This window comes from Vitis vinifera, chromosome 14, assembly GCF_030704535.1.
Source record: "Vitis vinifera cultivar Pinot Noir 40024 chromosome 14, ASM3070453v1".
NCBI classification, from domain to species: domain Eukaryota; kingdom Viridiplantae; phylum Streptophyta; class Magnoliopsida; order Vitales; family Vitaceae; genus Vitis; species Vitis vinifera.
Genome location: NC_081818.1, coordinates 23,039,771 through 23,066,595, shown reverse-complemented (window position 1 = coordinate 23,066,595; position 26,825 = coordinate 23,039,771). Strand labels below are relative to the sequence as shown.

The window sequence follows — 26,825 nt, the reverse complement described above, 5'->3', positions numbered from 1 at the left end:
TATGTTTTGAGTGTCAAATTCATTGACTGCATCTTCAAAAATGTTATGATCTTTTCCCTAGAATATTTTTACAAATTAAAAAAAAAAAATGTTTCATTTTCAATATGATGTCAAAGTTATGATACCAATATCTATTAGGTTATATCAATTTATGAAAAAGAGAAAGGATAACACCTAATCTTTTGGGAATGCTAAAATCTCAACACTACTTTGTATCATGATCATGCTTAATAGGTTGGATGTCAATTTTATAGCACATTGATGCACTCAAATATATATTAAGTGCTAATCAACTACATGTTGGATTTAGTACAATTTGATCAGGACTCATAATCTAACAACCTTTACATCAAAGTTATGTCATTTGCGAAATGGTTGAATTTCTAATTTAGCACTCCAATGCAATTTGATTTGCATTAAGTGTTGACATTTTACCTCCTCTCTACCTCAATGATCATGACGAGTCTACTTGAATGATAATTTTCATATTTGATCTTCGATGAACTCTCAATTATGAGCTTACAGATCTCAAGTATAATTTTCAATAAATATCAAGACTTTGTCATTCATCACTAGTGAAACCCTAAAATTGATGGTGTTTAAATCTTATTATTTAATGACCATTAAGATTTTTACCACCAATTTCCAATCAAGTCTTAATGACAAGCCTATAGATGTCAAACTCTAAAAAAAAAAATGTCCCAATTGGGAGCCTTCCATATCAAGTTTTGATATTCAATATGTATTATATGAGAGCTTTGTTGTTGGTATCTAAAAAAGAATTAATAAATAAAAATAAATAAATTCTTCTTATTTTATATTTTGAGAGAAATATAGTTATACTTATTTTTTTTAGGTCTAAAAGAGGATGAGAAAGCCTCCACATCAAGGGGAAAAAAATTACCCTCAAATATGGGAAAAAAAAAGTCTATTCTCAAATAAAAGAAAAAAAATGGTACAAAAAATTTCCCTCTTAGATACCTCTATATATTAGGAAATTAACACAACTTTTTTTACAAAGTAGAGTAATTAAAAAACTCAAAATATTATTTAAAATATGACTTCTCTCTAAGGAGTTTTTAGATTTTTTTTTCTCATTTTAAATTAAAATTTTACTTTCAAATTTATTTTATAACATAAAATAACAATAACAATAAAAATAAAAATAAAAAACCTTCAACTCCCACTTTCAACTGGTATATTTTGTTATGTTGTTATATTCAAAATTTTGTATCTGTTATATTCAAAGTTTTCTATAAATAGAGGAACTTTCTTCTAAGGTAGAAGTATCTCCAACAAGTTTAAGTATTTGTTATTAGTTCGAATTGTATTTTCAAGCCTTTAGAAGGAGATTAAAGCATCAAGCAAATAAATATTCTTCCTCCATTTCTTAATGCTAAGATAAAATTTATAATAAAGTTTAGATATGTCAAATACTGAAGTCATCCCAAATTAATTAGGAAACAAAAGGGAGAGAGCTTCATCGGGATTTCCATTATGAAAACAAAATTTCAACCTTACTCTCAATGAGGAGGAGAGAATATAAAAACTTTTCTAAGATGAATAGTATAGGGGGTAAAGACCTCTTTTTATAACATAACAAAACTCCCCGGTTTTTTCTCTTAATCGATATGGGATAACTTCAACCTTAACAAAATAAAATTAATTACTTCTTTTGCACTTAATTCAAAAATAGATAGTTGCATCATTTGAATATTAATTTGTCCAACTTATAGAATATGAAATTTGTTCACTTTATTGATATTTATATTATATTTAAATATATTAAACATGTTATAAAACAATAATAATTTTTTTAGAAGAAGAAGAATTAAGGAAAAAACATGGTTTTAAAAACATGATTGAACCGACTGGTCCGACTAGTTTAACCAACAGTGGGTCACGGAAGCTGGCATCAGAGCCGCTGCCTCTCACATCGACGAGGATCCACTACATTCCAAATCTAAAATCTCCAACTTTGAAATCTAGCAATTTTTTTAATATTTAATATTTTATAATTTTATTCCATATTGATTTATTGAATTAGAATCTCAATATTGATTGAAATTTCATTTAAATAATTGAAGCATTTGTCTAGATTTTATATATTTGTTTACTTTATTAGTTTATTTTTCTTTTATTTTTATTTCTAAAATATTTTATTTGAGTTTAAATAAATTATAAAATCATTAAAAACATTAGAAAATAAAATAATTTTTTTGGAAACAATCAATAAATCAAACATTGTGTTCCCATTTTTAAATAAGTTTAATTTTTTTATTTTTTTATTTTAAATAAATTTTTTATTTAAAAGTAAATTTCTGAAAGAAATTTCTACAATAAATTTCAGGATTGATTCTTTAAATTAATACAGTGGTTGATGATATATTTTTTTTATTAATGAATGGTGATTAAAATTGTTACTTTTGTTTACAATTTGAGAGAAAATTTAAGTAGAATTTATTTTTTTTATTTTTTATTTTTTTTATAATTTTAATAATACATAAAATATATATTTATGATCTCACCAATTCGACCGTAATTCAATTGTTAATCAGACAAGTGAATTGTGATCAGTTCAATTATGAAAACATTGATAAAAACTTTGAAAAAACTAAGTAAAAACTTTCTTTTCAAACTTTCAAATCTAAAAAAGTTAAGTAAAAACTTTCTTTCAAATCTTTAAGAACATGTTAGAACTATTTTCTCCCTCTTTCAAGTGCCTATAGAATGATGTGTTTTCATTTTTATATCAAGAACAAGTTTTTGAAAATAATGGAAAAAAATTAGGTTATTATTCTATAAAAATATTTTATTTTGCAACTCTGAAGTCTAAAAATTATATTCCTAAAATAAGAAATAATTAAGCTTCTTTTATTTTAGTTATTTATTTTAATTTTGTAATCAAAATTCAAGCTCCTTTTTACTTAATGCATATTAATGATAGGGTAGAAGAAGAGAACAAGTGAGGAACCAGGCCACACATCACTAGTAATTAGAAAGTGATTTAAAGCTTAATTTCAAGTGTCACCAACTAATCTGTCAATTAGTAGTGGCCTCTGATAGCTCTTCCAATTCACCAAGTACAATGATTATTCATCAATTTTGGTATGGCAGGTGACATGCTCTCTACCTACATTCAATATCACAAGCTACATGTTTTTTTTTTTTTTTCATTTTGAATTTTTTTTTTCCTTTTGTGTTTTCCCAAAAAAAAAAATGACAATATTTAAGGTGACAACTGTGAGTAACATGAAGTTTCCTTTTCAATTCAGAAACTGCAACTGCTGAGATTGCTAGAGAAGATCAAAATGGGGCATGTGACAGTTAAGATGCCTGTAAATTTCATTAACTCACTCCACCTTCCAAAAAACCCCACCCAATCAACTATTTTAGAGGCACCCAAGATTCTAACTTTATTAGTAAATATTTATTAAAATCAAATATTAGAATTAGTGTTATACACACAGTTATTTCCATCAAATTCTTATAAAATTTTATCATGAAAAACAAAGAATACATTTTGCTAGTTGATATTTTTCATGTGTGTTCCTATTCGATGGTATGAAAAATATTTTAATTTTGAAAACTTGATTTAATTTGAGTTAAAATTATCACTTATTTTATTTTTATTTAAAAAATAAAATAAAATAAGAAAGAAAACCTTAAAAAATAAATATCTACCTCCAAACTAAAAATGAATTTAGGAGATTAGACCATGTGTTGCTAACTGTTTTTTTAAAAAATAATTTTTAAGAACGGTTTTTGAAAATTATTCTTTGATGTTTTGTAAAACAAAAGCCTACTTTTAATAATTTTAAATATATTTTCAAAATAATTTTTATATTTAGAGCTTTATTTTTAATAATTATTTTTAAAATAGTTCTCCAAAAACAAATAAAAACAACTAAATTTTTTTTTTAAATATTTTTTTTTTCTTAAAAATAGAAAATACAAAATAGCTTTTTAGTTATCAAATTTATTTTCTTTTTTTTTTTTCTAAAAAATAGCTACCAAACATAACATACATCATCCTTTGGAGAGGTATGGGATAAGTCTAGTCACCCTTCTAATCTCAAACAAATATGATTTTTAATAAATAAGTGAAGGGAATTTTGATGCTTTATTCAATAAATACAACCAATCAATTAATTAAAGCAAATAAATAAATAAAACATGCAACACATTTGCGATATTAGTATATTACACTGTGGCTAAATGGTAGCTCCATTGAGGTTAGCCTCTAGCACTAGGTGTATCCACAGTGGTCATAAATTGATGTGGGGCACTAAGTGGCTCCCCCATGGACCAATGTTGATATTGAGTAATTTTTATATGCCTTTATATCACATCAACTTACACCAAAGTGCAACCATTGCATTATGTTATAATCACACCACTGACCCAATTTTTAGGCCATTTATTTCCAAATTCCAACTGCACTCATCCAAAAGTTGGCTGGAACTGGAAGTCATCAAAATAATGCAGATCAAGAACCATGCATGATGCCCATTGTATTAAAATAGAGCTGCCCATTTAGTTTTTCCCCCTCACTTTTTCCTTTTCATGGGAAAGTTCAAGATCTTGGGAATTTTGTTTTTCCCATAAATGAAAGTATTTAGAAGTAAAGATGAGATACCCATGTCATCCATCAATGTAAGGTAGCACATGCAGAGAGTGTAGAGTTGTATGAGAATCTCTCCAATGGGTATTTTCCAACAACCATACATGTAGTTAGCCTTATATTAAGCTTGTGGGCAATGTCTTAAGGGCCATAAAAATTGATAAATAAAATAAATAAGATGTGATTGATTGAAGAAATACCCATTAAGAAGTAGTTTTCAATAAGAAAAGAAAATCGTGTCCAACTAAATCTAAGTTGTGATCATAAATCAAGGTGTCTTTTTGCACTAGGATACTTGGAGAGGGCAAGTAAGATGTGGGATAGGGCATAATGCCTTTAGAGGAAAGTTTAGGTTTTCACAAATAATGAGTCTTGCAGTTCTCAATTTCATGAATTGAAGGAAGAAAACAAGCAAAGAGAGAGACGTGGGTATGAGTGGGCACGTCACAAATTAGAGTGAGAACATGAGAAAGATGGGGGGAAGTGGTCAAGTGGTTTGTAGTGAAAGAGATGACAAAGAAACAGTCACGGGCACTTGCCTCTCTTCCAAGTTCCAACTAATGCCCCAAACACCTATGCTTTCGTCACCTTTGGGAGTTGGGACCACCCATTCTCTCTCTCACGTCTTTATCAACCTACTATGGTGGTTCATGAATCCCCCATTCCATTTGAAGTATAACTTCAAAGGAAAAATAGAAAAGAGGTCTAGGACCAGTTCTTGGTTGGACCATCTCTTAATTTTAGGATCCCATTGAGGGTTGGATTGGTCTAGTTCAAATCTTTCATTATGGGATTCTTCTTACTTATGACAATACTTATGTTTGTTTGTTTGATAAGAAAATTTACCGGATATGGAAAATCAAGTTTTTTTTTTGTCATAACTTACAACGCCATAAAAATATTAATAATTCAGTTGATTAATTGCAAATTTTCCTTTTAAGGGAAATGCTTCATACTCTTTTAACTTCTCTTTCCCTTACATACCCCTTGAGTGACAAGGTTTGGTAGTGAGGTTAGATGAGTTGTTGAATTACAATAAAAGCTATTGGCTACATGTCAATCTAAAATATAGGTTTTCTACTTTGTAACGAGTCCCTTATTTTGTACTCAAACTCTCATTCAACGATCTAGATTTCACTATATGCTCTTAACGATTGAGATTGTTTGTTCTATAAACATCGAGTATCCTAAAAATTTTCAAAACTACAACATTAAAGAGAAACAAACCAAGGGAGAGTAGAAGAAAGGAAAAATTTGTGAAAATTTTATAAAATGGGGAAAAAAAATGTCTCATGAAACCATAAGCAATACCTTAAAAATACTTAATTTCAACCACATATTCCTTTTAGGATATCTGTAATCCCAAAGATTGCTAGTAAATAAGCAAGCTACATATTGCCTTGAATGGAATAAATCGCCATGAAAGGAAAACACTTAAGAAAATGCATTATGGCTGATAAGGAACTAAAAAGAGAATTCCCAATGACGGTGAAAACCGTAGCACTCTCATGGAATAATTGAAAGAATAAGATATTTATATCCTAAGATAAGATATCTATATCATAGCATGTCATATTTCATTGGATATAAAATAAATATCTTAAAATATAATTTTCAACAACATAAAATGTTTTTCAATATTATATTCAATAAACATAATATTTTTAGGTAATATATACAATGAGGTATGAAATGATATATTATTCTTATGTTTAGTTTGTAAAATGAATTAAAAAATTGAAATGAAATATATATTATTTTTCAATATTCGATATTTATTTACGTTAAAAGTTATATAGCATTCCAATATTTGTTATTAAAATAGTATAAATATTTAAAAATTTATAAATAAAAAATTTTATATGTATGTTATTGAATTTATAAAAATAATTTTTATTTATTAAATACTAGTATATTAATACCACTTTACAATATATTTTATAAATACTTTTTTAGTTCTTTTTTTAACCATAATTTAATTATTTAATCAATTTTTTTATTTATGAAAAATATAATTATTTAAATATCATGTGAAGAATTATTGCCTAAATTTACATTAATTTTCAAAAATCTAATTTACATTTTATTTGAGAACTCATTAATTTATGTGAATTAAAACCCACTTTTCCCTTTTTGAAATATGATTTTCATATTCCTCCTTTATAATCACTTTAGAAAATTTAAATATTGAGTCTTATATTTAAGAAGAAAGTAAATGGTACCTCTTACACAACAATCCATCATTATTTTTTCATGGTAAAAATGAATAAGATAATAAGTTATCACATTAAAAAGAAAATTTAGTACAACAAAAAATATCTAATATTTTCATTGTATTTAGGTTATGTTTGATTCATGGAAAGTTTGAAAAAAAAAATGTAAAGAAAGAAAATAAAAAGGAAAAATAAAGGAAAAGAAAAAGTAAAACAAAAATAAATAAATAAATTTAAAGTCAGTAATTTTTTTAAATGTTACTTCAAACTCATTTTACTTATTTAAATTTTTTATACAAATATTAAATAATTTTAAAATTATATAAAAAATTTACTAATTTTAGAATGTTTAACTTTCTTTCCAATTTTTCATAATAAGACCAAGTAAGAAGATTCATTTTTCTTAACTTTTTTTTTTTTTTAATAATTTTTAGAAACCAAACATAACCTTAAGAACAAAAATATATGAATCAAGTGCATTTATTTTGTGATATGTGGCAAGGATCAAATGAGATAATATTACTTTATGTTTGATTCCTAGAAAATACTAAGAAAAAAAAAAAAGAATATTAAATAAAAAAAATATAAAAATAATTTATTAATTTTAAATCTATCATTTTATTTTATTTTTACTTTTCCTGTCTCCCCATTCCCGCCCCGGAAGCAAAAATAGCCTTAATAAAGTAAAACTATTTCTTATCACCTCTACCTTAATGGTTATGTGTATCCCAATTTGTCACTCATATTCATAAATCTCTCAATAACGTTACATGAAATGACATTAAAAAACAGATAAATTAAATAAAAATAAATAAATAAAAGGCACAATTTAAGTTATTTAACAGTGAAATGAAGAAAACAGTAGAAATGAAAAGTGGGAAAAGTTGAGTCTGTACGTACAGACCAGCTGGGTCTACTGCCATGGCAGAGTAGCAGCACCAATGGTTGGTCTACTTTCTATATTTCCGAAACTGCCCTTTTTATTTCCAAAGTTTCTCAAGCATATAAAATATATATAATATGAAATTATATATATATATAAAAAGGTTCCTAAGACCAAGATTTTGCTCTGGTGTGTGACAAGATTTCATAAGGTGGGGTCATCATGTGCCGTGGTCCGGATCTGGATCATGTGATTCTGATCAACTAGGATTAATCTCTGTCTCATTTGATAAATCTTGAATAATATTAATAATCCCCCATTTTTCTTTTTGTTTGTTCTTCATTATTTTTATAAGCATAAAAACAAAAGCTAACCAATCATCAGATTTTGGTCTTTCTTTAACACCATCTTATGCGTTGTAAAGGTTGAAAGATTAGAGGGTCATTGTCAAGTTAATTTTACTCCTCTAAAAGTGGGAAAAATATAAAATAAAAATCTCCTATTTTTCCTTTTTTAATTTTGTCAAGAAGAAAATGGATAAGGTAAAAATAAAATTATCCTTTTGAGCTTAAATAATTGCCTTTTTAGCTCATTTTTTTAACCCACTTCAAGTCATAATTGATGCCCAATCAATCAATCAATCTTGGGATAAACAAATTCTTGCGATTTAAAGAATTTTCATACGTAATAATCATTTATGCAATTTAATGATTCCTAAGACTAAATTTATTCTTTTTGTTATTTAGACCTTCCCTACAACATCATCACCGCTGTATTGTTTAACTAACAAGTTCGGGATAGATTGATGTGATTCCTTTAAGCAATCAAAATATTGAACCATGAACGAAGAAAAACATAAGAAAAGAGCATATTACCTAATGATTGTTAGGTCTCAATTCTTCATGGAATACAATTCACTCCTAGATATGCCTTTGTGATGAAATGGTAAACATCCGAGACTTAAAATCTCATGCTAAACAAGGTGGAGGTAACTAAACTTATTAATGGATTTTATATTTATTATCATCTATTTCACCAATTTTTTTATAATAATTATTTATTAATATTATAATAATCTACTCTTTTAATTTTATTATTTTATATCTTGATCTTACTGCTTGTTTTTATTGTTTGGAAACAAAATTTGGTGCATTTTGAATTAATTTTTCTAAATTTATACCAATTTAAATATTTTATATTAAAAAAAATAAAAGCAACCATAGTTCGAATTTTGAAAAGAATTTAAAGAAGATCATAAAAGAACCTTTTGAAAAAAATATGGTAATTAAAAATTTCAATTTTCAACCAAATAATAGGGATTCTACAAATATAGTATTTTTCTTAACCATGGTTAAAAAATATAACCAGAGTTAAAACAAAGGATACCATAATAGTACGGGATCTTCCCTCACGGCTCTCATCACAAATGTAAATGCAAACACCGACCCACTTCTGCTTTCAGTTAGCATTAACGCACAGAGCTCTCCTCTGCTCTCCCTTTTTCCGACCATCCTCTTCCCTCACATTTCCGGCCAATCTCGCCGGATCTGGACTAACCACCGGCGACCTACCATCCACTGCCGCCTCCACTTTGCACTCCTGTCAAAACTTGTTCACAATTTTCATGATTTTGGAGGTGAATGAGAGTGTAAACAAGGGACATTGTAGGGTACTCTGTTTTGAGGTTTATCAGGTTTAGAGTACACGATTGATTGAATCGAGGGAATTGGCGTTTACAGGACCGAGGTGGGTGCGAGAATCGTCTCGTGTGGGCTAGCGGGGAGAGAAATAAAATATTTATTTGTTCATTGTTTGTAATTTTTTGTGGGTGTAGGTGGATGATAATAATAATGGTGAATGTTGATATCGGCGTTGAGGGTTGTAGTGTAGTGATGGGGTGACGAGTGAGGATGTGCAGAGTGGAGGAGCTGGAGTGGGAAATGGGGGCCAAAAGTAGAGTGGAGAAGTTGAAGAATGTGATGGTGTGTAGGTCGAGAATGAAGGTGTGGATGATGAGGGGGATGACCAGTGTGTTGGTCTGGACTTGTGTTGTGCAGTTGATGGCATTGGAGGAGACTTGGGGACCCAGGTTGTTGAAGGGCTGGCCTTCTTGTTTCTCTCACTCCGATTTGTCTTCGTCTCTGCAATTGTCTCCGGCTCCGCCCAAGCTTGTTCTTCCACCAAAAAGTAGGTTTTGGGTTCAATTTTTTTTATGTGGATCACTTAAAACTCTTGATTGCCATTTGGTTGGAATTGACTTGCTCTGGTATTCTTCGAAATTGTGTAGTTGTCCTCCTTCGTTGCTGGATTCTACAGGCGAATTGTGATTCTTTTTCTTTTTTTTTCCTCTTCTCTTCTTCATAAGAAGCGGATTTTGCATTCCTCTGCTTCTATGTGATTTTATCTGTCTTGTTGTTTGAGGTCATTCTTTATTGATTTTAGATGTCTAATGCTCTTGATTTTGTGATGGGATTGATTTATGTGTTTGTATTATTTCATAGATAGAGAGATTCCAATCCTCTCAGTCAATCCTGATTGCGGTAAATGTTGTTTGCAGGGGTTTATAAGAATAATGGCTATCTTATGATTTCTTGCAATGGAGGTCTGAACCAAATGCGAGCAGCAGTGAGTTTCTACAAGCTACATTTGCTATAATTGTCATAATTATAGACAGTGCTTTTGTCTCTGGATTCTGTCCTATTGCTTGTTGCTGTGCCATCTGCCACTTTGTCTTGCTCACTTATGTGTCTATTTTGCAGATCTGTGATATGGTTGCTATTGCCAGATTTTTGAATGTCACTCTAATTGTTCCAGAGTTGGATAAAGCCTCCTTTTGGGCTGATCCAAGGTAGGTTAATTAGGCATGCCATACTCTTTGAGGCATGGATAGATTATTTCTTTCTTAGCATCATCATTTTCCGAGAAATGTTCTTAGTTCTTAAGACTGTTTCCTATGATGGCAGTGAGTTCCAAGACATTTTTGACATTGATCACTTCATCGCATCATTGAGAGACGAAGTTCGGATATTGAAAGAGCTACCACCCAGGCTGAAGACAAGAGTTGAGTTGGGAATGTTTTATTCATTGCCACCTGTTAGTTGGTCTAACATTTCCTACTACCTGCATCAGGTTGGTTTACGTCAAGAATCTAGGACTATAGCCTTTTACTTCTCTTATACGGCTTATAGTCACAGTAATGAACTAAATTTTAATAATGCTTTGCAAACAGATTCTTCCTCTGGTGCAAAAGCACAAAGTTGTACATTTGAATAAAACCGATGCTCGTCTTGCTAATAATGGGCTGCCATTAGAGATTCAGAAGTTGCGCTGCCGAGTAAATTTTAATGCTCTGAGATTCACTTCCCAGATAGAGGAATTGGGCAGAAGGGTTGTCAGGATTCTGAGGGAAAAGGGCCCTTTCCTGGTTCTTCATCTCAGATATGAAATGGACATGTTGGCTTTCTCTGGCTGTACTCATGGTTGCAATGATAAGGAGGCAGAAGAATTAACAAGAATGAGGTGATTTTTGCTTAGTTTTTTGCTAAACCACTAGTTAGTCCAGAACTTTAACTTTCATTCATCATCATTTTACCGATTCTATCAATTTGCAATTCCTAGATATGCTTACCCCTGGTGGAAGGAAAAAATAATAGATTCCAAAGTGAAAAGAAGAGAAGGCCTGTGCCCTTTGACACCTGAGGAAACTGGTCTAATATTGAGTGCACTGGGTATCGATCGTAATGTTCAAATTTATATTGCTGCTGGACAAATATATGGTGGAGAAAGAAGAATGGCAACTTTGGCAACAGCTTTTCCTAATTTGGTCAGTAAAATGGAAGAAGCATGCTTTAGATATTAATATTTGGGGATGCCATAATAATTTGCCTTGATTTTATGGACCAGGTTCGAAAGGAGACACTTTTGGAACCCTCAGACTTAAGGTTTTTCCAGAACCACACATCCCAGATGGCAGCATTGGATTATCTTGTCTCCCTGGAGAGTGATATTTTTGTTCCAACGTATGATGGAAACATGGCTAAAGTTGTTGAAGGCCACCGCAGGTACTATATTTCTGGCAGCACTTGCGTCATTTCTCATCTCTTTCTGATCCAATTTTCTCTACTTGACATAGTGCTTTCAGGATAACTGGCATAGGGGGATACTGGATGGGCTGCAAATTTTAATTTTCTTTCTTGGCATTAAAAATAGAAAATTCAAAGATTTAACCTTGTCATCAACTTCTATATTGCCCGAACTGTACTAAACTTGGTGACGAGTAGGCGTTTCTAACCAATTCCATGGTTTCTTAGGAGAAGAACCCTTGGGGGATTGGGAGGGTATCAATTTTAGGAATTCCTTTCATTTTCGTCATTCTTGTGAAGAGCCAAAATCCAATCGAAGTTAATGAGGAATTCCATCTGAGACTATATTACCGTGTTTCTATGCTTTCAGATTCTTAGGCTTCAAGAAGACCATCCAATTGGACAGAAGGCTTCTCGTCAATTTAGTAGATGAATACAAGAATGGGTCATTGAGCTGGGATGAGTTCTCCTCTACTGTTAAGGAAGCTCATGCATACCGCGTGGGGAGCCCCAGCAGACGGGTTGTGATCCCAGATAGACCAAAGGAAGAAGATTATTTCTATTCCAATCCGCACGAGTGTTTGCAACTGTTAGATGAACCATTATGAAGTACATGATTCCTATTGCTCCAAAGTGATGGCTTTCCTGAGTATATTTGCTTCTTTTATGTATTTTTCCAAGTTCATTTCTTTGTTTTCTTGTTTTTTTTTTTTGCCCACTAGGGTTTAGAAAATGGGCAGGGAATATGTTCCCTAGGTAAAATTGGGTTGGGACACGTGGGATCTATGCTCCCGGGATGTTCTTCACATGATCAGAAGCATGTGAATGATGATGCACAATATTTTACATTTTCAAATAATGAGGATCATGTATAGAGAGAAAGAAAGATCAGAAGGATGCAAATAGATATTGTTCCCAGTCGAGGCTTTTTTCGTCAAGTTTCTTTCATTATTTTTGTTGTCATACACGTCAAAATTCACAATACCTGATTTATTCTAAATATAGCGTCATCCAGAATCAATGTTATTATATGATTCAAAAATGATTGCCCACAGGGCGTGATTTGCCTGAAACACAATGACCGAGTCTTTTTCAGGCCCTAGCCAGCCTTTGGGACTTGGTTTTAGAGGTAATGAGTGATCCAAGAAGAAACCATCAAGTTAGGGGAGGTTCTCGAGCAAAAATGAGTGATCCAAGAAAAGCTTGATCCAAGAAGCCCCCTTCCACTACCAGGAAACTCTTATTACCTCCACCATTGATGGGGTTGTGGGACTGGGTGGATGTGTGCTGTTTACCACTTCCCACCGTTGCTTTCGCAACACATCACCTTAGGTCCTTAGCTATAAATTGGGGCTCTCCATTTCAACGGCCTCGCTTCAGCACCTATAATAATGATATGATGTGCCAGGCCTGATGTGGTAAAAATAAATCAACACTCTTATTGAGAATAGCCATGTGGAAATGAGCCAGCATGGGGTGGGGCGTAGGTTGCTAACTCTTAGGTTAATGCTTCATTAAATAAGTCAAAAATCGATTATACTCCTACCTTCCCGTATTTTGAGCTGTCGCCCGAGGTGTAATTTTGTAATCTGTCGTCACATATGACTTATGAGGAGTCACGTGCAGTGCTTTTAAGGTGATTTTTATTGGGGGTTGTTGAACTGATAAATGTTTGACTTGCAATCCCCAATATCATCCATTTACTAAAGTAAAATAAATAAATGTAAGGATGAGTTCGAAAATAATGATGTCTCCAATTCAGATATGTGACACCAAAAAACATTCAATACTTGGTGAGGATAAATGATGGGAGTGGGAGTTGGGATAATAAAGGAAAGTGCAGCACAACAACTCATCAGGACAAAGAAGATTAGCAAGGATAGAAAAGCAGCTTCTCAATATCTGCATGGAAGCCTCTATATCTGAAATAACATAGTACCAAACTAAAAGAACACTGAACAAGGATTCTTCCAAGGAGAATCAATGCTTCCTGGCAAACCATGAGCTAAACATGTACATTTGGTCTGAACCAAGTTGTTTGTGGACCATCTTATGCCTACCTCATAACCCTTTCTTTTTCTATTCTTTCCCCCAAGCCACAAACAAAATTTTAAAATGAAATTAAAAACAAAAAAATAGACAATGGAAAGGAAAAGAGAAAAAGAAGCTTATAATGATACTAGCTTGTGTCTGTTCTGAGCCTCTTGTGAGCTTGATCAGAATCCTCACTGCTGCTCCTAAACCCCGAATGTGCCATTGTTCGATTACTAGGAGATGGGTTTTCATAATCCTGAAGGAACAATAAAATGTAGAAAAGGAAAATTTAGTTAGTTCTAGGCATAGATTGAAAACTCCCTTTGAAATGGGGAGACAGGTTAGCTACCAACATTTAGAAATGATTAAATAACCTCTTATAGCATTTCAGTTTTCAAATTTAAGGAACAAAAGAACTGCAGCTGGAATTCTAATTTTTCCACCAATGTCTTTTTGTTGGGAGGCTATGTGGGAAGGGCTGGGGTGGAGTGCTTCCAGTGCTTTTTGTTAGGTTTGGGGGGAGTATAGAACTTTAGCAGTAGTTCAGCTTCATGATCGATGCCACCCCTCCCTGCTAATTCTATTCTCAGAACATCTTATAAAAAGCACAATTCGTATGGTTATTCTGGGTTAAATGATTAAAAGCCTGACCCAACAAGATAATAATAATTTTGACAATGATTTCATAGCTTATTGTCCAAAAAACATACACAACTTTAATAATTAGTTGAGGGTTCTAGTAAACCTTTGCATTTGATGTTGTTGCATTCAGTCCTTTATTTGCTCGTTTCCCAATATCAATCTGTACTGAGATGCTAGCCTGTGACAAATCCACGCCGGAAGATTGCAGCGCCTGGGTTAGTGAATTCAACAACCTGTTTAATAAGACCAGAACCCCACTTTGTAAAAGTATCAAAAATAGCCCTAATATCCTTTTACAGGAATTGCACCAAAAAGTATTGTCTCAAAAAGGATTTTCAGAAATACTGGGGGAAAAAACAATTAGGGAATCTACTGATAACAACAGGTTAGGACTTGAAACCATTTCAGGCTCCCCCAATCCAACAGTAGCCTTCAATAATACCATTAACTTTAACATCAAAAAATCAAAATCTTAACTATGAATAAGTAACTTTGAAGAAAAAATAATTAGTTATGGCATTCAAATTATTAGAAGCATATATGCCCCTAAGTAAACCTAGTGGCTGAAAGTCCTAGCTGAGAGTGCTGGCAAAATCCATGAAATCTAAAAACCAATCCCATAAACATGGAAAACACAAATTTGTAGAGGATTAAAAGAGGAAAGGAAGACCACTTCAAGACATTGACTAAATTATTATTATTTTTTTTATAAGTAAACCAGAAATTCATTAAAGAAGAGGCAAGAAGCCACACAACATACAGGTGGTATACAAGACGGCTAAGGCCTCTAAAACAAAAAACCAAGAAAGACTCACCACCCCTTAAGTGGATGCTAACCACTCCAAAAAGCCTATAAGGGAGAGAGACTCCTCACCTATATACAATCTAGCCCAACTCCATAAATTACAAACAAAAAAATTCTTGAGTTTCTAGATATTCAACACACCCCCCTAAAGGCTAATATATTCATCTCCTTCCAAACCGTCAAAAAAATACACAACAAGATGAGTTTCCAAACCTTTTTCCTTTTCTTCCCCACAAAAGGGTCCCTCCAGCTAATTAAGACTTTCTTTACAGTTTCTGGAAAGACCCACTTAACATCTACTAACACAAAAACAATATCCCACAGGACTCTGACCACTATACAGTGTATAAGAATATGATTTACATTTTCTTTTTCACAATCACACAAAAAACAACAATTTGGGAGTTGTAGCCCTCTTTTCTGGAGCCTATCAAGAGTAAGCACCTTCTCCCACGTCGCCTCCCAAGCGAAGAAAGCGACTTTGATTGGAACTCTATCCACCCAGATACACCTTGAAGGGAAAGCAGTGTCATTAGGATTCGCTAGTAGGCTATACGCTTCCTTGATCTTGGACTGTTCATTTCTTCCTTCCTTCCAAAAAACTGAGTCTTCCTCCAAAGAAGGCCTATGACCCCTCAAAACATGGATCGAATCCCCTACCATATCCAACTCCCAATCATTAAAGTCTCTCAAAAGAATTAGATTTCAACCTCCTTGACCAGAATTTTGGTCCCACATTTCCTCTACCGTTGCATTTATATGAGCAGCCATGACAAAGAGGTGGGGGAAACAATGGGACAGCGCTGTACCAATACACCAAATATCTGTCCAGAATCTGATTTTGGTACCCTTCCCAGCTAAGAACGCCATATTATCCCAGCACCAAGCAGATTCTTTCAAGTTCTCCTTCCAAACCCCTACTCCAACCGCCCCATTGGCCTTCTTTGTCCTCCATCCAAGACCCTCTTGCCCATACTTCGTCATGATTACTTGTTTCCAAAGATTGTCCTTTTCACAAGCATACCTCCATATCCACTTACTTAGCAAGGCTTTGTTCAACAGGGCTAGCTTCCTCAGGCCTAGCCCCCCCTTATTCTTATCCGTACAAGACATTGACTAAATTATTACCTCGTAGCAAATGAAACTTCCATACACCCTTTTAAATATTTGAAAGTTCTTAAAATCAAACAACTGCAAGTTCTACCCTCTTCTCAGGCTAGCATAGATTCAGATCTATAGCCAGGACAAGCAACCTTAGGGAAAATTTGAACACAAACCAAAATTAACAGAAATACATAACTAAAAATCAGTAAAAATGTGAAAAGTCCACCTCATTAGTTTATGTTTTCTCAGGATGGCATAGTTAATGTGCCTCTTACAGAACATAACCTAGCAGACAAACCTTCAGAGAAAATAGCCATCATAATGGATTCATCCCAAAGAAAACGAAGAGGATAAATAGCAAATTTTGCAATTATTGCAACAAAATTGTAAAAAATTCATTGCATATACTAACCCTTGAGAGTAGGCACTTGAGATGCTAACTGTTCCACTTTCAATTGTCAGCTCCTCTGGTTCATTCACTGTATTGCTTGGGACAGCACAGTCAGTTGTACACGGTCTACCGTGGGAGAAGTGAGGTAAGGGCTGGGAAGCAATGTTCTCAACATCAGAAACAGATCCATGCAATGACTGTGTAGGTATGTCACTCCTCCCAACATGAGTGAACATATTAGTTTGCAGTGGCATGTTCAGGGGAACTGCTTGACTTGCTGGCCCAGGGGTATTATCCATTACATTATATGCAGCAGCAGTGCCAAAGTCGGATTCCACTGGGTTTTGTGCATTCACAAGGGTTGCAGGGGTGACAGCAACATTATTCTCATGACCAGAGCCATTCTTTATGACTTGAGAATGATCCATAAAATTTTCTACAGGCCCACGATTTCTCTGTTTCAAACAGATATGATGATGAATCAATAACTTTTCCCTGAAAAAATGCATTATGTAAACCAAAATGCTCTCCAACCCCAAGCCTAAAAAGAAGGGGAAAACATGCAGTTTAAGAAAAGAGAGGTCAAGTACATTAAATGTCTTTTAATGAGCACATCTACAACTCCATGCAATGAATGACATAAACTCGTAGCTACATGACAAATACAACATAAGAAAATATGAAGCAGCAGGAACTGAAACCAATTACCCAATAAATACAGACTGCAACTTGAAGTCATGCCACATCTGGCAGGGTTTTAAATGGCCTAAAATTTTTCAATATATATATATAGAATATTTTGTTGAGGCAGTCAATCATCTGTCCAGAAAAATATGAAGACACCAAGTCCACAAGTGAATGCGAACTAAGAACGAAAACACCTCATGCATACATGATACATACGCCAATATTAGGATTATTTACCCATGGCATCAACTTTGTGGGTTCCTGACTCCATCCTTGGTATGATCCCTCGTACATATTTAACTTTTCTTGTAAAAACTGAATGTATTCTATGACCTGCACATAAACAATAACATCCTTGCATTCATTTAACGAGATGGAATGAAAGAATTTTTTCTTCCACTTCTGATAAAAATAAATAAATAAATAAATAACAAAGACATTCTTAAATGAAATGTTTGAAAAAAGAGAATAAGGTGCACCTCTAATAAAAATGAAGCCTTATCTCTTTTCTGGTCATTTTGAGGAATGAGATCTCTTAAAATCTGAAATCTGCATCATGAATCTAAAACTTGTCAGCTGTCAGAATGACAACATTCATAGAAAGCCTTGAACAATAAACTCCCTTATAAAAAATTCTTTTGTGAATCTGTCCCTCTTATATCACATACAGTTATGGGCAATGAGCAAGATTAGAATATTTCATCAGCCAAATTACTAGATTTTTTAAGAAAACCAATGCCGTTGATATTTCAAACCAATTCAAATTAGCTTATATCAATGTTTTGTTTGCTCACACAGATAAAACTATCAAATAAGAAGAATTAAAGAAGGCATAAATACTAAAATGCCCAGAAACACTGAAGGAGCATGGGAAGAAAATTAAAAAGGTAATGCAAACCAAGATTCTCATAGTAACTACTTTAGTGACATATAAATAAAAAGGAAAAAAATATAGAAAATGAAAAACAAAGAGAAATAAACAATCACTCAAAAGAATATCAAATATTTGTTTAATATGTCATATAAACACAAGAAACAGCACTAAAGTTGAGAGCAAGAAATGAAATTCAAGACAAAGCTGAATAAAAAAGAACACATAATAATGGACATATTAATAAAGAAAGCAACTTTTCAGCAAAATGACACATTCTATTGAATAAAATAATACCATTTTCAGAAACAAAATACGCCATTCTTAAAACTTTGTTGGATATAATATTTTACAACATCTATACTAACATTAATACCTAAATAATTCCATGTCTCCAAAGCACAACACATGCCATTTTTCTTCCAACAAGTACTCAAAAAGATCTGGTCTCTCCAAGGTTTACACAACAAAAGTACATGTGAGGTTGAAATTACAACAAAGCTTCTTTTCTTTTCTTTTATCAGAAACAGAAGTTGTATTAATTACTGTAAAGAGATCATGAGAAAGATGAGAAATACTCCCCATAAAATCCAAACCTGATCAAAAGACCCAAAAAGAACCTCAACTTTACAAGGAAATTTGTACAAAAGGAACAAAAAAGACTCATGTATTACATCACCAAAAGCTTATCTGGGCTCCTTGCAAAGTATGCCAACCCTAAGATGAACATACGGAAAGCCAACTAAGCTGAATGACATTCAAGGGAAAGGCAACTACAACAAAGCTTCTCACCCATATTGAATGCAATGTGCATCATTAAATTCATAAGCTCTTAGATTTGGTTCCAATCATTTTCTATTTCACCAATCAAACTATAGTACAATCCAAAAACTATCTCAATCTATACAAGAGAATGAATCTCCTAATAAGAACCTCATATCCTTTAAGCAGATAATTAGCATATTGAGGGTAACTTGTAAAAATCTGTTGAATTTTTTGCATATGAGGTCTGGCTCAAGTGACAAGGGTTTTTGGTGGGAGATTCTTGGTTTAACTCCTAGAAAGAACAAAAAAAAAGAGAGAGGGGGGGGGATGGGATTATGCTTGCAAGCCCATTTTTGAACATATTTAAAAAATGCAATGCCCACTTTTCAAAAGTAATTCTCCTCACATTCTCTTGAATAGTACCAGCTTCCTTTTGATAAGTGTAAGTGTATAAGAATAAGAAGTATACACAATGTACACCCAAAAGGGGCGCAGGAATACAAAAACTATCAACCACACCCTACAAAAAGCCTATCCAATCCACAAATTCTAACAACGATAACGATCCATCCTCAATATACATTCTTACCCACTCCCAAAAAAGATTCAAGAAAAAACTCTTAATTGTTTGATCCAAACATTCACAGTTATTGAAAGCTCTCCTATTTCTTTCCCTCCATAAGGTCCAAAACACGCATAGTGGAGCAACCTTCCAAGCCTTTTTTTTTTTTTTTTTTTTTTTTACCAACAGGAGAACCGCACCAACTTAGAAGAAACCCTCTAACTGAAGAGTGCATCACGCACTATACTCAAAACAAAGAAAAAATCAACTCCCACAAAAGCACAAATTTTGTGCAATGAAGGAGAATGTGATCACACATTTCTTCTTTTTCTTTGCACATGTAGCATCTATTAGGAAGCCTCCAACCCCCCTCCTGAGCTCATCCAAGGTCAAAATCCTGGTCCAAGTTGCCTCCCAAGCAAAGAAGCCGACTTACACTGAGGCTTAAGAATTCCAAACAATGTCATGAGGGAAAGGTGTCGTTTCTAAAAACGTTCTTCCACCCTTTCCCAAACCATACAAGAGTTATAGGGGGCACCCAACGGAAGGTCTAAACAGGTGGTTGGAAAAGCATCCACCCTACAACCCAACAGCCCGGCAAGCTCCTCCAAGTTAGGGATATCCCCAACAGGGATTAGTTCACTTTTCTCCAAGTTGATCTTTAGACTTGATAACGCTTCAAATCACATAAAGACCTAACTCAGGTGCTCCACCTTCTCCTCATTAGCATCACAACAAAGAATGAGAGTATCATCTGCAAAAAACAAATGGGAAACCTCCACCCCTAACCCATTTCTTCCCCTTACTAAGAAACCATCAATGGAACCCCCTTCTTTCACCTTGCTAAGGATGTGGGAAAGAGTCTCCATTGCCAAAATGAAAAGGTAAGGGGACAATGGGTCTCCTTGTCTCAATCCCTTAGAACTTTGGAAGAAACTTGAGGGTGTACCATTTACCATTTCTCCACCTTCTCCTTGTCTCAATCCCCTAATACAAACTTCCTTATTGTTAAAAGGCTCTTCTCACCTAGTTTACACACAAATTCACCGTAATACATGCACCTACTTTCATTTTTTTTTTTAATTTTCTTTTTACCTTTCACTAATTATTTTTTAATTGTCAAATTTTTTAAATGAATATTAAATTCAGTTCAATTCTCTTAGATCTCCTAAGGTTTGGCGTAAGTACACATAACTGCCGTTAGTTTCAAATTTCATAGTTTATCTACCCTATAAATTTATTACATTTATAAAATTTATCTTTTAGAGAGATTCTAGGTAGGTGTATTTAACAATTTTCTAAAAAATAAATTTTATGTATGAAATACATTTATATGGGTGCTAACTAGCGAAATATGAAATCAATGGTGTCTTAGTGTATTTACTATAACCTCAGGGGGTGTGAGTGAAATTAACCCTATTAAAATTATATTTTTTTTGTTAAAAATAAGTAATAATATTTTGAAATTTTCAGCATAATTTCAATTTATCAAAATGAATATTAAATTATAAGATTTGCTTGATTTGAAGTTTGTTTGACTAGTGATAAAATTTGGAAAAATATAATTGTCACTAGAGAAACCAACATAATCATTCTAAACCAGTTTTGTTCCAAGGAATTCTGATATTAATTGATTTAAATTCAAAATCAACAAACATCCTACAAACCAAACTTTCAAAATACTCTTTAAACTTAAATTCTGATATTAATTGGTTTAAATTCAAAATCAACAAACATCCTACAAACCAAACTTTCAAAATACTCTTTAAACTTAATGTGGTTAGAAAAATGAGCAGGAGGAAAAATAAAATTCAATCATTCATAACTTTCTGTTAATTAAAAGACTACACTTCCACGAGAAGGAGCCCATGGAGGTGCAAATCCTGATGAGAATTGACAACTTTAAAATAGGTCCATCATACCGATTATTGACAAAACTAAAAGTTTCTTCAATTGTTTCCTCTGCTTCATCCATACCTTCATAGAAATACCTAGTTTACTTTATATCACCCATGAGCCTCAAAACCTTCACCAAAGGAAACACACATTTCAAGAAAAACCTGATGCCTAGACAAAATTAACATTAGGCATACCATTTTGTTACTCTCATGACATCACTCTTCATCACATATGAACCCATAGCCCACTCCTTCAATTCAAATACAACTCAATGTCAGTTGTTTTGCTCCAAAATACTCTTCAAATTTTGCACCTCTTTCCTTAAATGATAGTTCATCCTTCATTGTACCTCTCATTCATTATTAATGGCATGTCTTTACTGGCCAATCTCTACATGGCATATGCTCTTTGAGATGAGGAAGGCATAAGCCATGACAAATTTCTATTAAGAGTACAATTAGTTAATAAGTGGATTGTATATTTGTAATTTCTCCTGTGAAGCACATTATTCTGATTGTCAATTCACACCATTCCCTCATTTTCAACCCTAGTTTTGCTAAAATTATATTCCAAATACATCCTTAGTCCTTTTTGTCATAAAAACTAACACTCTGGTAGTAGTACCATCAACCAAAACTACATCTTCAACAAAAATTTACACCACAAGACTTCCTCCTGAATATACTTAGTAAATTCATTCATGACCAGTAAAAAAAAAGTCTTGAAACAAACACTTGATGTAAACCTATTGTGATTGGAAGTTCATTCATTTCTTTCCCAATCTCTTTAGTGGGATATGCCCATTAAAAAATTTTGGTTTCAAAAACTAGAGTTCCTTGAAGAGGTAATTTGGAAGTTCATTCATAAAAAATATCCAATTAAAACACCTATCTTCCCCAAATTACTTCTGCAAGGAACTGGGTATAGCTTTTCTGACCTTGACAAATACCACAAAGAGGCCTTCCTTCTTCAATATAAACCTTTCCATCAATCATATGTTGCATTTGGCGTAGCTTTTTGGATGCTTGGAAGCACTTCTGTTCCTAGTTCATCTTGCGAGGACTTTGTGGTAAGGAATTTTAGAGGCTAGAAACTCTTCTAGGTGACATCAGCACTATGGTATTTTCACCTAAATAGTTTCTCTTGCATCAAAACTAATTCATGCAGATATAGTATTATTTATAAATAAATAAATAAATAAATAAAAAGGAAGATGAAGAAGAAAAGAAAGGACAAAAACCACACCTTTGGTTCTTGTGTTTCCAAAGATTCATAAAGGACAAACGAGTGACTAGGGTAGTAATCAATAGCTGATGTATCCTTCACAACAATCTTTTCTCTACACAGCTCCTCTTAACTCTCTTCCTAAGTAACTCACAGGGAAATTCAATTCTAACTTCCGTTCATAACAACTAAAATTCCAACATAAATAACCATACATTATTCATGACCAAAGAGTAGATATGAATGAATTCAAACTAAATCTTCTAAACCACGACTTGTATCTAGCCAGAACAAGAACCGGTTCAAGCTTCATTCCCAAATTTAGGGTGAACAGAAATTTTCCATGCTTTTTGTGCCTTTCTCTTGTTTCAAAAACTTTAATGGGCAGACAAAAAAACAGAAAGAATTAACAATTCGAAAAAGCAATTAAAGTAATTCCCATTTTAATAAACACAAACACTCAAGAAATACTGGAGATAGTAATCAGCTTCCAGAACACAACTCACAACAAAAACAAATCACGAAATGAATACAAAATCTCAAAATTTGACGGCGCGTTAAGCTTGCCTCTCATTAATCTTGCTCCTCCGGCGCTGCTCCGTCGCCGAATGCTTAGACCGGTGCGCGCTCACCTTTTGATCGACACTTCTCCCGTCTGCCCTCATCGCCAAATCCCCTGTAACAATTTGGTCAAGAAAAAAAACAAAGAAAAAATCAACAAAACAACTGGAAAACATGAAAATAGGAAGAAAAATCGAGTACCTTTTAGCGAAGAGGGGTCGTTCCTAGCAATGATGTCTTCATCGTCGTCTTCCTCCTCTTCCTGATGACTCCTTGTAGGCTTCACCATTGATTCAAAACCCCGATTCCCCTGCAAAATTTCAACCAGAAATCAGCAAATTCACTCACGCATAGAACATGTAGGGAGAGCAGGAGAGAGGGAGATAGAGAGAAAGAGGGGCAAACTTGGAGATGAGAGAGAGCTTCGAGAGGCGGTGGTAGCCTGCAGAGAAAAGTGGTCCGGCGAGCAAAGGCTAACTGCTCCGACGGCTGGGGTGAAGGAAAACAAAGAGGAATTCTACACTTGTAGGGAAGACGATAGGTGCCCTAGGGGACTCCTTCTGGTCATGACGGACGCTAATGTGCGCGGGGTTGCGTCGTCGCATAAGCTGCGCCCCTCTCCACTTTGGAATTTTCTACTGAATTTCGGTTTTTTGGTTTAACCAAGTCTCTGGGAATTGTGTTTCACATCATAATATTTTACCTTTCACAAGATTTATCCCTGCCTTTTGGCCTACAAAGCACTTTTCTCTCCAACCAATACAATAATATACATTTTATTTTTGGTTAAAAATTTAATATAAAAATCAAATATCTTCAGATATTATCAAAGAAATTAAAAAATATACCATTATTAAATATTTATTAATTTAAATATCATATTTATTAATTTATTTGTAAAATATTTACACAACAATCTCACCTTTCAAAATCCTCTTCCCATCCTCCCAATCCCTTTCCTCATCTTTGTGGCACTTATATCTATCTAAGTAGACTCCAACCATCAACATCTAAGCCTTCTAACATTAGTCCAAATATCTTAAACTTCATGCACACCTAGAACGATATCCCACTTGCTTTCTTGGTGCTTCTCTTTTCTACTTGAATGGTTGTATACTTTTTAATTAACTAATCACCCCAATTTGTGAAGCTCTCTATCTGAATGGGTTGTCAAGGAGGACTTTCTGAAAGGCACTCAATTTTCTTCTCATACTCTTCTTCCATTGACAATCACAAAAACTTGCTAAAAGAGATCAATTTCTTGAAAGACAAATCTAAGTAGCTCCCACCTCCCATCAAAGCCTTGTTATGACTACATTTATTGGAAACCATATTTTCAAGCAGACTTCTAAGACCATATTCTTGGTATCTCTAGAAATATTACCATGGAAGTCCACAGCCAAACCCTCATTGTCCATCATTTATAATGGCCCAAAACCATTACCATTGCATTTTGTTGAAAACCTCTCAACCTGTTTCCCCCACAAAAACAAACTTTTGACCATCTCAAATAATGAAGCCCTGTTTTTTGCAAGCAAAAGAAGAAGTAGAAAACCCACCCCTTGATAAAATAACTGGAGGCGCTAAGCTTACTTGAGAATCTAAAAGCTTTTTCCATCAGAGCTTCATCTGTGCACAGGGGATGACCTGCCAATGATGCAGTTTGCCCACTAAACTCTCTCCAAAGGCTAATGAAGTTCGTAGGAATATCTAAAAAACTTCATTCCAAGCCTTATATCAATGGGGTGTCTGCAACTAACTTCCTAGGGATACTAATCTAATCAATTGGGTGCTAAAAAATATACCTTTGATATGAATGTTCTCATATCAATTCTAGTTAATGCAGCGAATGATGCAGATCCTGAATACTTCGTGATCTTCCACTCAATTCTAGTTTGCCCATCTTGAGCTTGAGTCACTTAATCTTAACTCATAAGGTTTCTTGTGAAGACTTGGAGATGTCTTGAAGATCTTCAAAGATAAGAAGATTTTTATGCAAAATTGAAGACCCCATCAAGATAATTTAGTGTTTGTTGAAAAGAGCCTTTTTGATCCAAAATCAATCATTAAATTGCTAAGATGGTGTTTTTATCTTTTGATAGAAAAATGAGAAGATGTATAAAAACGTAGGTGGCATTTCCTTTCACACACCAAAGCAAGAAGACAAGATAGAGATTACACCCATTGCCCAAAATTTTAATGGGTCAAGATGTGTAAAAGGACTGACTCATGATACTTGGAACTTCCTTGTAAAAAACCAAAAAACAAAACAAAAAGATAGAGCTACAAAATCTGGATGACATCTATAAAAACGGAAGTAAGGCATTTTCCACAAGGGGTCCTGTGAAGCTAGCATATTCGGATTTTGTGAGGAGAGGAGAGGTGCTTAGCAGCAGCGACCATGGCTGCCTCTGGGTGGGTGCGTACCACAGCTGCTGGACTCTTCGATTCATAATCACAACACAAAGATAAAAACCTCAAGAATAAGGTGCGCCAACTTGACTTGTCTTGCTCACTCATATTGAAAAGATGAAAAGATGAAGACAACATCTAGCTTCTCGCGTACTGTTTCAAGCCAAGTAAATGGCTAAGTAGTGAGCACTGGCTTCCCACTTCTTATTGTGGGTGCGGTTCTACATATCTTCTATGTTGTCAGCTGTTTATGTATTTATAGTTGAGATTTCTTGGAGTACAAGCTTATACAGTATTTGGGGGGGTGAGAGTTGACTGTGGACTCAGTAATGGTGGGGAAACTGAGGAGTTCTTTTTTGACCACTATACTTGGTTGATCCATCTTCGATTGTGACAAAGGAAATCATTCAGAAACAGTACAAGACCTTTCTTTTGAGTTTTGACCACAATGCTAATGTTGACTCATCTTTTGACAAGTACTCTGTATTTGTCTCTAAAATCCAATATACTTTTCACAAGTATATTTTAAAAATATTCTTTTTAAGAATAGAGACTATTTTAGTATTTTTTAAAAAATTAAAAAAATAGAAATTATATCCTTTACGTATTTGAAGAAAAGTAAAAGCTTAGACAAATGTAGAAGGCTTTTTAATAAAGATAAAATATTTATTGAAAAAAGTAGAAAAGTATTACAACAATTCAAATTAATACAAACTCCCAAACAAAGCCTAAAATCAACTTGCACCCATAAGTGCTTTTAGGAAGATTATATGATTCTTCCTCTTTCTTTCTGCGAAATTGGCAGGGTTGGACTGCTGGGTAGTAGACCATTACCAACCCAAAATGAACCAACATGTTTGATATCTAATCTGCAGTTATTCAACTTCTGCCTTGAAAATTCTCGCACACATCCAATGGGATAGAGCATTTGTGCATCGGATCTTATAGGAGAGACTTCATCATCCAGGGAGACTGGCATTACTCCTGACAAACTGCCCATTATCAATGGAAGCTAGCCCAAGTTTATTTTGTGAGCAGAGGAGAAATGCTTAGCAGCAGCTACCAT

At 33.5% G+C, this 26,825-nt stretch overlaps 2 protein-coding genes across 2 annotated transcripts; one reads left to right on the top strand and one right to left on the bottom strand.

The window, feature by feature from the left end:
• The first annotated feature begins 9,128 nt into the window (after positions 1-9,128).
• On the top strand, positions 9,129-12,740 carry LOC100251581 (rhamnogalacturonan I rhamnosyltransferase 1). The gene is made up of 8 exons (XM_002278262.5): positions 9,129-9,907; positions 10,278-10,345; positions 10,480-10,568; positions 10,684-10,849; positions 10,950-11,239; positions 11,339-11,543; positions 11,624-11,781; positions 12,173-12,740. The coding sequence occupies exons 1-8, from the start codon at positions 9,631-9,633 to the stop codon at positions 12,408-12,410; spliced, it is 1,491 nt and encodes a 496-aa protein (XP_002278298.1). The 5' UTR covers positions 9,129-9,630; the 3' UTR covers positions 12,411-12,740.
• A 940-nt stretch (positions 12,741-13,680) lies between these two features.
• On the bottom strand, positions 13,681-25,041 carry LOC100246438 (transcription factor BIM2). The gene is made up of 8 exons (XM_002278286.5): positions 23,753-25,041; positions 23,549-23,657; positions 23,354-23,462; positions 17,945-18,014; positions 17,703-17,798; positions 16,800-17,233; positions 14,582-14,711; positions 13,681-14,092 (listed from the first exon to the last, which is right to left on the bottom strand). Exons 2-8 carry the CDS (start codon positions 23,634-23,636, stop codon positions 13,982-13,984), a joined length of 1,038 nt encoding a protein of 345 aa, XP_002278322.2. The 5' UTR covers positions 23,637-23,657; positions 23,753-25,041; the 3' UTR covers positions 13,681-13,981.
• Between the last annotated feature and the right edge of the window lie 1,784 nt (positions 25,042-26,825).